At 37.7% G+C, this 16,926-nt stretch overlaps 3 protein-coding genes across 3 annotated transcripts; all 3 read left to right on the top strand.

Annotated features, from left to right (window-relative positions):
- Window positions 1-4,454: 4,454 nt before the first annotated feature.
- LOC116417017 lies at window positions 4,455-5,783 on the top strand. The gene has a single exon (XM_031928048.1). The coding sequence runs from the start codon at window positions 4,455-4,457 to the stop codon at window positions 5,781-5,783; it is 1,329 nt and encodes a 442-aa protein (XP_031783908.1).
- Window positions 5,784-5,819: 36 nt separating this feature from the next.
- On the top strand, window positions 5,820-7,994 carry LOC116417016. Its single transcript, XM_031928047.1, has one exon. The coding sequence runs from the start codon at window positions 5,820-5,822 to the stop codon at window positions 7,992-7,994; it is 2,175 nt and encodes a 724-aa protein (XP_031783907.1).
- A 164-nt stretch (window positions 7,995-8,158) lies between these two features.
- LOC116417015 lies at window positions 8,159-9,115 on the top strand. The gene has a single exon (XM_031928046.1). The coding sequence runs from the start codon at window positions 8,159-8,161 to the stop codon at window positions 9,113-9,115; it is 957 nt and encodes a 318-aa protein (XP_031783906.1).
- Window positions 9,116-16,926: the final 7,811 nt, after the last annotated feature.

The raw sequence follows: 16,926 nt of genomic DNA, 5'->3' as shown, positions 1-16,926 counted from the left end.
TTCTTCAATTTTACTTCTTCCAGCTTTCCTCTGCAAATTATTTGTAGTGACGTGGATTGCGTCAAAAACATTTTATCGAATTTTTCCATCATGTCAAATGCTGATTTACATTGACCAATATATTCCAATTGTTTATCGGATACAGTGCTTATTATAATCGTTCTTGCTTTTAAATCTTTTTTCTGCCATTCACCTTCTTTATCTTTGTATGCAGCAGTTATTTTACTAGTTGCAGGTTCGTTACACTCTTTATATTCTAATAAAATCATCAATCTTATTTTCCAACTGGAGTAATTTGCACCATCAAACACTGGTATCATAATATCTTCATTTTGGCCTGCTTCGCCATTTTTATTTCTTCTTCTTTGACACGTATATTCTCGTACACTTGATTTTTCAATACAACAATTTTCTTGATTTCTTTTAAAAATATTTTTCTAATCTTATTTCTTATTTTCTTTGTTAATTCAATATCTGTACTAGCACGTTACCACGTTTTTCACTTGCCGACTTTAATCTATTGACATCGCACTTTAATCTTTATTAATTTTCAAAAATCTTCTTATTGTTTAGTACCCGATAACTTTATCTTCGTCACTGAGCATATATTTTTTTACTTTAACCTTGTCTTAACTGGTTAATCTTCATTTGAAATTTTTCTTTTTTTTTGACAGACGTTTCGACACAAGATTCAAATTTCAATGTTTCACAAGCATATAATCTTTCTGAGAAATTTTCTCCTTTAATTTCACTGCTCAATTTTTCACTGTGCGATTCACTTTGTTAACAATAACCGTTAACTTCTTTTCCACATGGCTTTCTTCTAACCTCACTTTTTACCCCCCTCAATTTTACATTTCCCCGAAGGTTCATGTAAAATTGAAAAAATAAAGTTAACCACGCTCTGCTACCATGTTGGAGTCCGTGGGTAAATTGAGAACACTGAAGTTAATGTTAAATGAATAATAGTAATTTATTTATATATAGCAATAGCCATAGTCGGCAGTACGTCCGCTCGGCTCGGAGTCTTACAGGCAAGAGAGAGAGTATAGTACAGTGTCGCATAGTCTGACTCCTCGGAGCTGAGTATACAGTATAGTATGCGCTTAGAGTATATACACGAGGCATGCGCATTATGCTCGCGTTCGTTCGAGCTTGTCTCGTTGCACGAAATCGTCGTCAACCAGTAGATGGAGCGACGAGTACCGTTTTATGTATTACGACTGTATAAATTCATATATTACAATAGTTATTTGTGCAGGTATGCTCTTTCTTTTAAAAGTATGTATTTGTGAATATGAAATGAATGCTGTATGGTATCATGGATATTATAAGATGTAATCTGCAGATTCGGTCCAGATGAAAGGGATGCTGCAAATAGTTGCTGCAATAGTCATTCTATTATTGGCAACTTAATTTTATCTATTTATAAAATTTTTAAAATTATTTTCTCGCATGTGTATTGAACGTTATTTTCCGTTACAGGGGCTGAAAATGTGCTTGAAAGCACGCGGAGCATTTTTAATAGTGCATTTTACGCACACTATATCGAAATGTATTTTATAGCACAGTGTGGCTAAAATCCGCTGTTAAGTCACGCCTACCTGTGACTAAAGTAGTCCATTTTTGCACCGTGTTCATCACACTCGCTACGCTCGGGTGCTAACTGCGCCGTGTAAAAAAGAACCATTTAAGTCACACGTATCGTAATGTACTATTAAATACTGTCTTATTCAATAATTTAGATATGTATTAAATAAAATGATAATGAAATTATTTAATCTTTATGTAAGGATATAAAATATGATTTTGTATAAAATTACATAATTTACCATACTTATATTGATCCTTAGTTGAACAAAAATTATGCACATAACAGTTTCCATCTGAAGATTTCAGACTAACGCAGAAGATAACTAAACAAAACAGAAATTTTCAGCAGAAGAATGTCGGAATCGAGACAAAGACAACAGTTATTTACAGGTACTATTAGTTTCTTTTTAGTTTATTGTGGATGGTACCAGATTTCATACGTTAATTAGATCTATTATATAATTAAAGGCGTGTTTTTAAAAAGTTAAGAAAAATGTATGGAAATCCAAAGATAGCTGTTTTGATTGAGAAAAAATTAGTGAATGTAGAACAACAATTATAAAATAAAGTTAACTGTTTTGAACTATATTTTATACCCTAATTTTATACCTGAAATAAAAATAAATTTAACTGAAGAAAACTCTACCAAACTAAATAAAACTTAAGACAACAGAAAATTAATGTTGTCTGTGTCTCAATTCCGACATTTTTCTGCTATCATCATAACTTTTTTCTTTAGTTGTTTTCTTTTTTCTTTTTCGCTAGGAATTTAAAATATCGTTATCATTTAATATAAAAGTAAATATCGTATCATGTATTACATTTTAGTACAGAAAATAAATGTTATGATTGTTATAATCCTAAAATTTATATTCCTCTCTTTAAAAAATGATGGCCTTTGTTGTGAAGCATTTAATACGTGATTCTGATTGGTTGCTGGTTGGTTGCCTAGGCAACGTGATCAGAACCGCGCTTTAAATTCATAACCCTCAAAACAGTCATAACTCATAACCCTGGTAGAAATGTTTGAGGTGTTTAAAATGAAATTTGGAAATCTTGATAACAGATAAAATATATGTAATATAATTAGCAAGAAATTTGAGTAAAAATTAATCATTACCAAGAGTGTGTAGTATTACAGCATGTATATTGAAAAGTGGCACCCTGACCCTATTTGAAGTAGTAATAAAGTGTGTGAATATTATTTAGTTTTTTTTTGAAATGTCAGTGAGAAGTTTAATTAAAAGAATAAAGAGTTTGAAGATATACTGTGTCTCTGTGCCCGAAGTCGCCCTCGGTGAGGTTTGAGAGGTGAATTTAAAGAAAAGTTTAGTATCCGAGTCAGTAAATTTAAGTCTGTCATTATACAATGCTGTTGCGTCGCAACACGGCTCACGAGGTGGTGGCAGCACCTGCCGGGCGCTTCGTTCTTGCGCGCGCATTCGCGCCACGTTTTTTGCCATCTTCCCGTGCGGGTGCATGCCAGTCAGTCAGTCGACAGCCATTCCAACGAGCGAAAGTCTTCCTCGTTGTTGACTTTGCTTTACGCGATTACGATTATAAAGTTCAAACTAATATCGCGAGTTTAATATTCAATTAAATCGCATTTTATTCATAACCGACCCACGAGCGGTTTGCCTTTGTTGTGGCCTAGCGACGTATATACGGGACCCCACGAGTCGCGTGTTGCGTTCATCAACCGACCCACGTTCGGTTTTCTTTTCTTTTGTCAAACTGTGACAGCAACAATAAAATTGAACAATCGTGTGTGCATGTGAATGTGTGATTTGCGTGTACCGCGTGTTGCGTGCGCGCTCAACGGCGTTTTTCTTTGTGTCGACTTCACTCGCAGTTTTGTATTCTTAATCAACGTTTTTTTTTCTTGTGTTCTTCTTAATAAATTGGGTTTTTTATGTCTGCGGACTTTTTCCCATAAAAAGTGTTATTTTATTTAACTTCCCTCAAAAATATTAAAATCAGTGAAAATCGTAAAATCAGTAATAATAAAATCATTCGAATCTCAATATAGCTAAAAACTTAATTCGGTCTTGTCTGCTCTCAAGGCAAACAAAGATTTCGCGAAATAACTTCTTTTTTTTGATGTTGAAATTATTTTGCAATTTCTTCATGGTGCCTCCTGTGAGGTCTTTCCTCACTATCGTTCGCGAGTGACGTCACACAAACAAGTGCCGACCCGTTGTGCGCGTGGCAACCGGTGTATCGGTGGCGATTCTGCGAAAAACTCTCGCGTCATAAAGGGCCGAAAGTTTCGTCGAGCGTGACGTCATCCAACTCTATCAACATCATCATTGTCTTGCCGCCGTCACTCCACGACCAGGTCACCTCTCCACCCAGCTGGCCATCTCGTCGTGAAGGATGTCCAGGATTGTGATTAAGATAAGTTTTTGTTTCAATTCTCTCGCCTCTATTAATCATATACTTGCATTCGTTTGAGTTTTCCGCAAGCGTTTTTTCGAATAGTTATCCGATTATTATATTTTGTTTTCCGGAATCGTTTTCTCCACGGTTTCGGAAATTTATTAGGACATTGCGTTGCTTCGTTATTCGAAAATAACGATTCGCAATTAGTTATCTTTTCTTGGTCAATTTAATTGAATTTTATAAAGTTTTTTTTTTATTTTTTATTGCCTTGTACCATCCTTTCACTTCGTTATAATTTAAATTTTTTATAATAATTAATCAAGTTCTTGAATTTATTCCTTTGCTTGGACTAGAGTAACTTCAGTAAATTAAAATCATTTTGTGTAATCTAAAGGCCAAGCAATTTTTTCGTATAACTAGCTTTTTACGTTATTTAAAAGTTTTTTTTCGTTTTTTGGTTACATTCATATTTTTCAACAATGTCTCTCACTGCTGACCAAAGCAAGCGTGTTGCATACATTCAACAAAAATATAAGTCACTCGAATCTCAAATAGCGAGAGTCGAAACTTATGTCAAGGGTGCCAACCCAGAGGCAACCAATGCGAAGTTAAGGTTGGATATTTTGTCTTCATTACACAAGGAGTACATGAAGTACAATGATGAACTTTCCCAGTTAGATCCCGACAATCCTTCGATAGGTTCGTTTCCCGATCTCTCTGATCGTTATTTTGAGGTTGGCGCTGCTGTTGAGAAACTTCAACGGAGTGTTGATCCGCCAATCCCAATTGCGAATTCCACTCTGAATGCGAGTACAATCGTTCTCGCGGAGCATCAGGCTCTTCCCAAAATTCCTCAGGTATCACTGCCTATGTTTGACGGTAATCGTGAAACTTGGTCCCATTTCAAGAGCAAATTCACCACGCTCGTCCATACTCGTACGGACATATCGGATGCCGTGAAGGCCGGTCAGTTGTTTTCTCTGCTCACAGGAGCGGCTTTAGCAAAGGTGTCCCATTACGATCCGTGTGAAGCCGATTATCAGAAGGCTTGGACCAGTCTTCTCAGTTTTTACGATCAAAAGCGTATCGTCGCTAATCAACATTTAGATGCTCTGTTAGATCTTCCTCGCTTGCAGAAGGCGTGCGATGAGGATTTGTCATCTCTGGTGGACAACGTTCGCCAACGTCTCAATATTCTTGAGCGCTTGGGAAGAGCGCCTAGCGAAGATTTAGTTGTTAGGATAATAGAGAGGTGTCTACCTCCTGCAGTTTCTAGTAGATGGCAAGATAGACTAGAACCCAATGCTTTCCCTAAGTTGGACGATCTTCTCAAGTTTATTGACAATACAGTGTTCAAACTGCAATCTCTGCATGGCACTTCTTCGACTGCTCCCAATAGCAGAAAACGTTCTGGGGAAGCCGTTCCGCAATCGCATTCTAAGAACCCGAAACAGAACGCTCGTTCTCTGGTCACTTCTGGAGTGTCTTCAACTTTTCAAGCTTCTCAAATCACTTGTCCAAAATGCAAGGGCGAACACAATTTATTCAGATGTGTTGATTTTGAGAAGCTGTCCGTTTCAGAACGATGGAAATTCGTAAACAGCAATAAGGTGTGCCGCAATTGTCTCGGAAAACATCCTTTTCCATGCAAGAGTGAACACCGTTGCAAGAAGTGTTCGAAGGCTCATCACACAAAACTCCACAATGATAAGGGTTCTGGATCGCAGTCGTCGAAGGCGCCAGAGGCGTCAAAGACTTCTGAATCTTCAACTAAAGAGGTTCCTAATTCTTCGAATCCTCAATCATGACTCCATGGATACACATATACTTCTGTTGCTTTTCCCATGGACTCTCAATTGATGACAACTGCTGTTGTCAAGATTCGAGATTTTCGAGGAAATTTTATCGTGGCACGTGCTCTGCTTGATACCTGTTCCAACGTAAATCTAGTTTCAGAAAAATTTGCTAAAAAATTAAATTTAATAGAATATTCTTGCCTCGTTAACATAGGAGCAGTTGACCAACTGTGCACTGTTTCAAAGAGTCAAATTTCAACTACTTTGCAATCGAGTTATAACAAATTTCAAGCTAATTTACACCTTTTGCTAGTTCCGAATATCGCAGAAGCCGTGCCTAACGAAGCTTTTCCTCGAGATCGTTTTGACATCCCGAAACATATTCAACTCGCCGATCCTCAGTTTCATTTGCCTAAACCCATCGATCTGCTCCTTGCTTCTAAAACTACTTTGTCCACCTTTGCGGTAGGACAGATTAAATTGCGTAACGAGGAAACTCGATCGGAGATCATCCTACAAAAAACTAGGTTAGGATGGTTAGTAGCTGGAGGTGTAGACCGGCTTACTTCTTCAAAACAAGCTTCATGTAACATCGTTAAAGTGGACAAACTTCTCGAACGTTTTTGGCAAATCGAAGAATTTCCTAATGAACCCGTAAGATCTCGGGAAGAAATAGCTTGCGAAGAGCATTACGTCGCTCACACCACTCGTGACCCTGTCTCCGGTAGATACACGGTTCGCTTACCCTTTAAGGACAACAAGTTTGAGTTAGGTAGTTCTCGATCACAGGCCCTTCGTCGTTATTATTCTCTTGAACGAAGGTTCGAGAAAGATCCTAAGTTAAAGGCTGACTATTACAAAGTTATGGAAGAATACATCACTTTAGGTCATATGACTCCTAATGACGACACCGAAGACGGCTGTTATCTGCCTCATCACGTTGTGGTCAAGGAGTCCAGCGAAACCACGCAGTATAGGGTTGTTTTCGATGCTTCCTCTAAAACTTCGACAGGCATTTCGCTTAATGATATTCTCCTTGTGGGTCCCACTATTCAAAACACCATCTTCGAGCAAGTTTTACGTTTTCGTAGCCATCTATTCGTTGTAACAGCGGACATCGAAAAGATGTACCGTCAAATTCTTGTCCATCCAGAAGATCGAAAATTCCAAAAGGTACTTTGGCCTGATCCAAAAACAGGAAAATTGAGAACTTGGGCATTAAATACCGTCACTTTTGGCATGGCTGCTGCCCCTTTCTTAGCAATACGCACAATTCATCAACTCGCTCACGATGAAGCGAAGGATTTTCCTCGAGCTAGCAAATTGCTTATTCGCGACTTTTACGTCGACGACTTTGTATCCGGAGCGGATTCGTTCGAGGAGATTTTAGCCATTCGTGACGAAATGATTGCGTTGCTGCGTCGAGGCGGTTTTCTGATTCGAAAATGGGCATCGAACCATCGATCTATTTTGGACAAAATAGATTCAGGAGTTTTCGAGTTGGATCACATGGTCAAAGAGACTCCAATCCAGAAAACGCTGGGAATCATTTGGGATTCCGAGAATGACCAATTAAAATATACAGTTGTAAAAATGGATAACGAGACTACTGTGACCAAGCGAAGGCTCCTATCAGAGATATCCAAGATCTTTGATCCTCTTGGATTGTTAGGACCAATTATCTTGTATGCTAAGGTGTTGATGCAAGACTGTTGGAAATCTAAGGTAAATTGGGATGAATCTCTTTCTCAGGATGTCTATACCAAATGGCATTCGTTTTCTATTCAGTTGCCTCTTCTTACGGAATTCTCAATTCCTCGCACGATTTTGATTGCGAATCCCATTAGGAGCGAGCTTCATGGATTTTGCGATGCTTGTATTTCTGGATACAGAGCATGTCTATTTGTCAAATCATCTGACGCTCTTGGACATGTCTCTATTCGATTGCTTTGCAGTAAATCTAGAGTGGCTTCTCTGAAGGGACTTACCATTCCTAAGCTAGAACTCAGCGCGGCTGTAGTTCTTCGAAAGCTCCTTTCTGAGTCTAAATCTCAACTCCATTTTTCCATTGATCAGATCTACCTTTGGTCCGATTCAACCATCGTTCTCTTTTGGTTAAAGAAATCTCCTCACGTATTGCAAACTTTCGAGGCTAATCGGATCTTCCATACAATCAAAAACATCCAGTTTTACTTCCTAGTAAACATCCGGTTACAGATATGATTATCCGCCAGGTTCATCGTGTCAATCTCCACGCTGGAATTCAATCCACTCTTTCTTCCATCAGATCGAAGTATTGGATTCTCAATGGAAAAAACCAAGTGCGGAATGTTGTTAGACATTGTGTGGAGTGTATTCGTCAACGGCCAACAATCGTTCATGCTCAAATGGCCGATCTACCCAAGACTCGAATAAATGAATCGCCAGCTTTCTCCCATGTAGGAGTAGATTTCTTTGGTCCAATCTTAATCAAAGAAAAAAAGGATCGAAATAGGTCGTTCATCAAAACCTATGGCTGCGTTTTTGTGTGTCTAGCTTGTAAGGCCGTACATATCGAACTGGCGACCGATCTTTCCTCTGAAGGTTTCATGGCTGCCTTTGATCGGTTCATCAGCCGCAGAGGAGTCCCCGAACATGTTTATTCGGACAATGGCACTAATTTCGTTGGGGCTAGTAACGAACTTCGTGAAGTTTATGATCTTTTTGAAACTCCAGAATTTCGAAAGACAATAGGCACTTATGCCATTGCCAAACGGATAGAGTGGCATTTCAATCCACCTCTGTCTCCTCATTTCGGAGGTATTTGGGAAGCAGCTGTCAAAAGCTTCAAACACCATCTTAAGCGTGTTCTCAAGGATCAGAAACTCACTTACGAACAGATTAACACTCTTCTCATCCAAATTGAGGCAATCCTCAATTCTCGTCCTCTCTGTTCGCTTTCTACTGACCCCAACGATCCTGTGTCCATTACTCCTGCTCATCTATTAGTAGGACGTCCATTCAATGTCTTACCAGAAAAATCTGTCTTTTCAGTTCCAGGCAATCGACTCTCGACGTACAAATTCCTTACCAAAATGCGCCAGGACTTCTGGAATAAATGGCATAAGGAGTACCTGCATGAATTGCAAACCCGCCAAAAATGGCATGACTCTACTGCGGAACTCATCGTTGGATCGGTGGTGATTCTAATGGACGATATCACCTATTGTTCAAGATGGCCACTGGGTGTGATCGTCGAGATACATCCTGGGAGTGACGGCATCGCTCGAGTAGCTTCTGTCAAGACTTCAACCGGCATCTACAAGCGTAACATCACCCGTTTGTGTATTCTTCCCACGACTTAGATTAGCAAATTGTTATGACCGTTAGCGACCGCATCGGGACCTCACCATTAGCGTCGTTTTGTAATGCCGATTTTTGCCACAGATGTGCGCGATTTGGCTTGCCATAAACGAGTTGAGCCACGTCGTATTCTGTGTAGCACCTTATATACCTGGCCCGCGAGAAGTAGATCCGGAATTTCTACTGCCAGAAGCTCAGGAGTCAAGCGCGAAGCTTGGCTTTTGCGACGCGATGCTTAATACGGAAAATTCGGGTATTAGGTTTCAAGATGGTTGAGGTTCCCTCTAGTTATTAAGTAGTATTTTATCTTCATAGGTTTAAGCTATCTCTTGTAAATATTGTTCATTAGGATAATCATCTGTGATCAACAGATCAGTCACTCCAAAGGAAACTGATCTTTTACTTGTCTAGTCTGTTCCTTGTCAAGTAAAATCAAGATTAGCGTTAAAATGTAAGTTTAACGTTTGTAAATATGTTATTGTTCGTCGATATAATTAGTTATAAACTTCATGTTGCGATTAATTAAGCGTTGCTTGTATCTTTTTTGAACTCTATTTGCGTCATCTCGTAAAATTATAACTCCGATTCTGCAATCTTCCCCGGGAGTATGTTGCGTCGCAACACGGCTCACGAGGTGGTGGCAGCACCTGCCGGGCGCTTCGTTCTTGCGCGCGCATTCGCGCCACGTTTTTTGCCATCTTCCCGTGCGGGTGCATGCCAGTCAGTCAGTCGACAGCCATTCCAACGAGCGAAAGTCTTCCTCGTTGTTGACTTTGCTTTACGCGATTACGATTATAAAGTTCAAACTAATATCGCGAGTTTAATATTCAATTAAATCGCATTTTATTCATAACCGACCCACGAGCGGTTTGCCTTTGTTGTGGCCTAGCGACGTATATACGGGACCCCACGAGTCGCGTGTTGCGTTCATCAACCGACCCACGTTCGGTTTTCTTTTCTTTTGTCAAACTGTGACAGCAACAATAAAATTGAACAATCGTGTGTGCATGTGAATGTGTGATTTGCGTGTACCGCGTGTTGCGTGCGCGCTCAACGGCGTTTTTCTTTGTGTCGACTTCACTCGCAGTTTTGTATTCTTAATCAACGTTTTTTTTTCTTGTGTTCTTCTTAATAAATTGGGTTTTTTATGTCTGCGGACTTTTTCCCATAAAAAGTGTTATTTTATTTAACTTCCCTCAAAAATATTAAAATCAGTGAAAATCGTAAAATCAGTAATAATAAAATCATTCGAATCTCAATATAGCTAAAAACTTAATTCGGTCTTGTCTGCTCTCAAGGCAAACAAAGATTTCGCGAAATAACTTCTTTTTTTTGATGTTGAAATTATTTTGCAATTTCTTCAAATGCTGTTTGAATTTTAAAAAGGCTACTAGGCATGTTACGTAGATGATTCTGATTTAACTATTTTCGTTCATATTTTCACATCCAGGCTCATGCGAATTTTTTAATTGAGCAGGTCAAATTCTACTTATAGCCAGTTATGCAGAAACTACTATCTCTAGCACATTGTATTTCTGGTTTCTAGCATATTTTTACATAGAGAAAGTGATAAATGTTTTGGCTTTTTTGTCAAGGTATTAGGTAATTAGAATTTTGACTTTTAATAGTTGTGAGAGATTTTGAGACCGATACCTGTTTCTGCATTTTTTCTCATTCGAAAACTAACAGGTCTAGGAAGCTCATATTTTGCATATAGATTTCTTTTGTGATTGTGGAAAGATATTTAAAGTTGAATCAACGTTAACTGAAATACTTTTGTTTTCGACTACAACACCTATGATAATTATTTAGTCGTATAGCATGAGTTTGCATTCACATCAGTGTCAGAATCGAAATCAGAAGTTTTTCAGTTAAGGTCGATTCAACTTTAAATATCTTTCCATAATCACAAAAGAAATCTATATGCAAAATATGAGCTTCCTAGACCTGTTAGTTTTCGAATGAGAAAAAATGCAAAAATGGAGAAACAGGTATCGGTCTCAAAATCTCTCACAACTGTTAAAAGTCAAAATTTTAATTAATGTCTTGACAAAAAAGCTAAAATACTTATCACTTTTTTCATGTAAAAATACTGGAAACCAGAAATACAATGTGCTGGAGATGGTAGTTTATGTGTAACTGTCTACAAGCAAAATTTGATACGCTAAATTAAAAAATTCATATGGACCTCGATGTGAAAATATGAATGAAAACAGTTAAATCATAATCATGTAGTTTACATGTTTTCTAGGTAGCATAGTAAGTACAAACCCACTGACTCTTATACTGAACTTTTCTTCAAATTCACTATTCAAACCAATGATGACGACATTATTAATATATTTATTAAAGAATAGTTTTGAGGGATTTAGTAACATGTTACATACTTATAAAATATTAGCAGACGTTAGTGTGCCGCCCAACACTTATGGTAGAGTTTCTACCAGTGTTATTAGAAAGATAGATATAGAAAATTTGACAAAAAAAGTATATTAACGTCTATAGCGAAAAATGCTTCCCTGAGGAGCTATGAATTAATTAATTTGTCCTGAAAACCCAAAAATTGCCAAATTTGACATCTTTAGCTCCTTATCATTTTGGTAAAAAGTAATTTAAAAATCTGAAAATTTCAGGTGCATTAGAAACTGTCTCTGGAACATATTTACCGTGGGTTGATAAAGAAAAAGACATTCTCTTTTTTAAGTACATTTATTTATTGACTGCCAGACACTAAAAATTAATTCTTTAATCTTATTTTCGTATAATACAGAAGATACATGTTCTTGAAATCTTAAAATATTACCACATTTTTGACAACTTCCTAAAAAACAAGCAGAATTCTGATTTCTGCATAAGATGAACGAAAAGCAATCGATATAACCATTTATTGGATCACCAGATCCCTTCGTGAGAATCATCAATTTGCATGCTTCAAGCATGGCCTTGAAATTTTGGTGTAGCTATTCGTGCCTCTTTCACCAGCCAAAACACACCATTTTGGACGTAGTTCGGCGAATTTACTAAAGCTGATGGTTTTTTGAGGTTAGGGACGAGCGCTTGAGGTATCGGTAAAAAAGACAGCCGGTTTCGTATTCAGCAGCACAAAATACATAAAAATACTCTCTGTCAATAATTTTCCTCCCGTCGATCACAGGATAAACCTCTCAACTGCGTGAAAACCCGGCTGAAAATAATCATATGAGAGCTCATATGAGCCATCATATAAGCGATCATATGAGCCATCATATGAGCAATCATATGAGCGATCATATGAGATTTTCGACCGGATTCTCATATGAGCAATCATATGAGCGATCATATGAGATTTTCGACCGGATTCTCATATGAGCTCTCATATGAGCGATCATATTAGATTTTCGACCGGATTCTCATATGAGCTCTCATATGATATATCGCGATTTTTCATAAACATAAATAACCACATTACTTACTTTACCGCGCATTCTGACTTTTATTAGATTCTTTTTTATTACCACAGCTTTGTAAGATACTTCTAGAATTTAATTTTAAATAAATATTATATTGAAAAAAACTTAGACTTTAAGATGATGATGAGGTACGAGCGCTTGAAGTATCGGTAAAAAAGACAGCCGGTTTCGTATTCAGCAGCACAAAATACATAAAAATACTCTCTGTCAATAATTTTCCTCCCGTCGATCACAGGATAAACCTCTCAACTGCGTGAAAACCCGGCTGAAAATAATCATATGAGAGCTCATATGAGCCATCATATAAGCGATCATATGAGCCATCATATGAGCAATCATATGAGCGATCATATGAGATTTTCGACCGGATTCTCATATGAGCAATCATATGAGCGATCATATGAGATTTTCGACCGGATTCTCATATGAGCTCTCATATGAGCGATCATATGAGATTTTCGACCGGATTCTCATATGAGCTCTCATATGAGCGATCATATGAGATTTTCGACCGGATTCTCATATGAGCTCTCATATGAGCTCTCATATGATATATCGCGATTTTTCATAAACATAAATAACCACATTACTTACTTTACCGCGCATTCTGACTTTTATTAGATTCTTTTTTATTACCACAGCTTTGTAAGATACTTCTAGAATTTAATTTTAAATAAATATTATATTGAAAAAAACTTAGACTCTAAGATGATGATGAGGTACGAGCGCTTGAGGTATCGGTAAAAAAGACGGCCGGTTTCGTGTTCAGCAGCACAATAGTACATTGTACAACAAGGGGCGAGGATGATGTTTGAGCACGAGTGGTAGTCGAGGGCGCCGTAGGCGCCCGAGACGGACACGAGTGTTCAAACATCATCCGAGTCTGGAAAAGCACATTCACCCCTCGTTGTTCACCGTGCTTTTTATAACAAGTGTATAAGGAAGACCATTTGGGTCGCCTATGAAGTGGATCGAGAATGGAGTTTTTCGAGTCGTCCACTACGGTGGGCGTGTATAGATTCATATATATGTGTGTATATATATATGCATATATATTATTTAATTATTTTATGTATTTAAATATATTTTTAGTAAAGCTTTTAAAATTTAGTAAGTCAAAATTTTAATAAACTGCAAATTTTGAAAATTTTCCAAAATTTTGGAAAATTTTGATATTTTGGAAATTGTTTCAACAGTTTTTAACGATTTAAAGCTTTAGTAAGGAGATGAACAAAAAAAATGAATCGAGCGGACCGAAAATGGTCGTTTTCGCCTCGAGAGGCGATTGTTCCTTAATATCTATCATTGATTAAAAATGAAAAGCTTAGTGAAAAATTATTTAAATACATGTTTGCTTATAGAAATAAATTGCGTCACTTGGATCATTGCCAACAAAATCATAGAACTTGATTTTATTGTTACAAATATTCCTACCGAAGTCGAGGAATCGTAATAAATATATTATGTCTCTTGCAAAAAATTATAACATAAATCATACACGCGATCATAATTTTTCAAAGTCAGTGCATACTTAAGTGAATTTTTGTAAGAAATATAATATATTTACGATTTCTCGACTTCGGTAGGAATATTTGTAACAATAAAATCAAGTTCTATGATTGTTTTGGCAATGATCCAAGTGACGCAATTTATTTCTCGTGGTACTTATAGAGATAAAATAGCTAGAATTTGTTCATTCGTGTTAGAAAATTTCAAAGCTGCTGTTGATGCTAGACATATTATCCATGATATAGATTTACAGAAATGGGCCCTACAAGCACAAAAGATATTGGTCATGAATATTCTCGTTTCAAAGCATCAAAACATTGGGTAAAAAATTTTAAGAGAACCCGAATTGTTGGAAGAAAATTTAATAAATTTATTACCAAACAAACAGTAGAAGGAGCAGATTATTTACAAAAAAAGCTGATGAATTTGTTATTAAAGTGAAAAATCTTATTAAAGAAAAAGGAATAGAAAATGTTTATAATTTAGATCAAAGTGGATTTCAATTATAAGTTCATTCTGGCCGAACATCAGCAATCGAAGGGGAAAGGCAAGTAGAATGCTTGGTGCAATCTGTAGCTTCTACGACTCATAGCTATACAATACAACCAACAATATCTGGTGATAGTAGACTTCTTTCCCCTCTTTTTATCGTGGTGAAAAAATAACTGGTGAATTTGGGCCAGTTTTATCACAAAAGTTGTTCAGACCAGCTAACATTTATGCAATGGCTTCTAAATCAGGAAAATTAACTTCAGGTATTATTTCATATTAGGCGTATTCGAATAATTTGATACTATTTTGGATTCAGAAGGCATCCTGTGTTATTATTAGTGATCATTTGTTTGTTTTAATTTGTATTCTATTGAAAATTACTAAAATTTGAAATTCGCCTGATTTTAGATCATTTTAAAACATGGCTCAAAGAAGCATATTTTCCGAATGTTGGTTTATCAAATGTACTTTTGGTAGACTCATGGACTGGGCACTGTTCTTCAACCGTAGAAGAAGTAAAACCTACTAATAAAGAAATAACTTTAAAAATAATTCCAAAAGGAACTAGAGGCAAAATACAACCACTAGATGTTTTTAGATTTAGGGTTTGAAAAAATTATGTAAGACAATTTTCAGACAGCGTGACACTGATGAATGTAGAATTGAATCTTCATTTGAGAAACAATATCATTAATGTTACGTCCGGGTAAGCCGCACAGAGCGAATACACTCGTAAAATTAAAAAATTGTTATTTGTCTAAAAATCTAGGTCCTTTAGTTCAGCACGGCGGTTTACACCGACCGCCTTGGGCAAACGTAGCGAAAGCGCAGGTAGAGACGAGCGAACAATGCAGTGTTGACGATCATTCGCGCCCGTACTAATTATCCGTCGGCTATTCTGTTAAGCGGGAGTGAGGACTAAATTCTTTCACAACACTTATACAATCATGCGCACATCGACATAAAGCTCGGATAAGATAGTAGCTTACCTGTTGTGAAGTTGGTCGGCTACACTCCGTTCCAACAAGCTGGTACGTTGACTCGTTCTCGAGGCGGGAAGTTTGAATTAACCGCGAGACTCGAATGCAGTGAGTTTAATAATAATATTTAATTTATTTTCAGATAACTTTACAAGGTTTCTTTACAGTGAAAATATTCTAAGTTAGAAAGTCAAATAGGACTAAGAAACTCAGACGCTCTCGAGAAATTAAATTAGATTTAGAATAAAAGTCAGTTGGCGATCGGGCAAAGTTTCGCCCTGTCTGTTCGAACTCCGGGTGCAGAAGGCTCCTCCTCGTGATCACACATGGGCTTTTATAGGTGGATGGAGGTGTGGAAAAGGATAGGGCGAAGGGTGTGTCATTTTTGGTGGTGCTCGGAAAATGCTTTGGCGTCCCTTCTCCCCGCGGCTAATTTATAGCTCATCGGGTGGTCACAGCCTGTCACTTACTTGCGAGACCGAGCACTCATCACTTTTGTACCTCCCCTTTTCCAGGTGGACAGCTGTCAGCTTCTTGCTTCTTGTTGCAAGTTCGGTATAGATCCATTCGGATGACCTCTTGTTTAATTTCGGAGTCATAACACTTGTCTTGTCTGTTATAATTGTGTTCGCGTATTATACGTCTCCGCATAAAATATTTATCACCTAGCACGGTTTGATTCTCGCGCCTCTTGATGACGAGTTAATTATGGCGCGCCAAGAAAAGAAAGAGCACATGTGTAAGCCCTTCTGCGGTCTGAGATCGATTAGTGCGCGCGAGAGCGTCAGATTCGTTTTGGCATCGATCTAGAGCAGTGTGATCCGAAGCCTAGCCTCTATTCACGTGTAGCTTTTTTATTGTGCCTGTAGTAATCGCTGTAATTTGAATTATATTTGTTAGTGAATCACTTGCGTGTGATTCCTCCCTTATTTCTATAATTCGTGTAAATAAAGTGCCTGTAATTCCGTGTGGGCGAGACACAAGCGTGCTGTCATCGTATAGCGAATCTTCGCTATAGGTCCCGGTCGCGACGACTCGACGAGTCGTCTCAAGTCGTTCACGGAGCGAGGGCTGGACCCGTTCCCGAGACGTCGGGGCCCTGTGACGTGCTGAGCGTTGCCACCCCGGGATATCTCCATCTTCTTGATCGACAATCTACCCAGAAGAAAGGGTGGTTCGTCACGTACAGCGACCGATATTTACGATTTGCGGCGTTATTGTAGGGGCTGATGCCCGAAATATTAGGTAAGCGAGCGCTCTGTAAATATAAGGATCGATTATCCACTGCGTAAGTTAAATTAGATAATAAGTTTTGACTTTTGTATTTTATGCTTACATAAATTCATTAATTTACTTGATAAATAAATAATTTCTATTTCACTA

This window comes from Nasonia vitripennis (genome assembly GCF_009193385.2).
Source record: "Nasonia vitripennis strain AsymCx chromosome 4 unlocalized genomic scaffold, Nvit_psr_1.1 chr4_random0003, whole genome shotgun sequence".
Lineage (NCBI taxonomy): Eukaryota > Metazoa > Arthropoda > Insecta > Hymenoptera > Pteromalidae > Nasonia > Nasonia vitripennis.
Note: the sequence above shows the minus strand (reverse complement) of the source record. Positions and strands in the feature narration are given on the sequence as shown.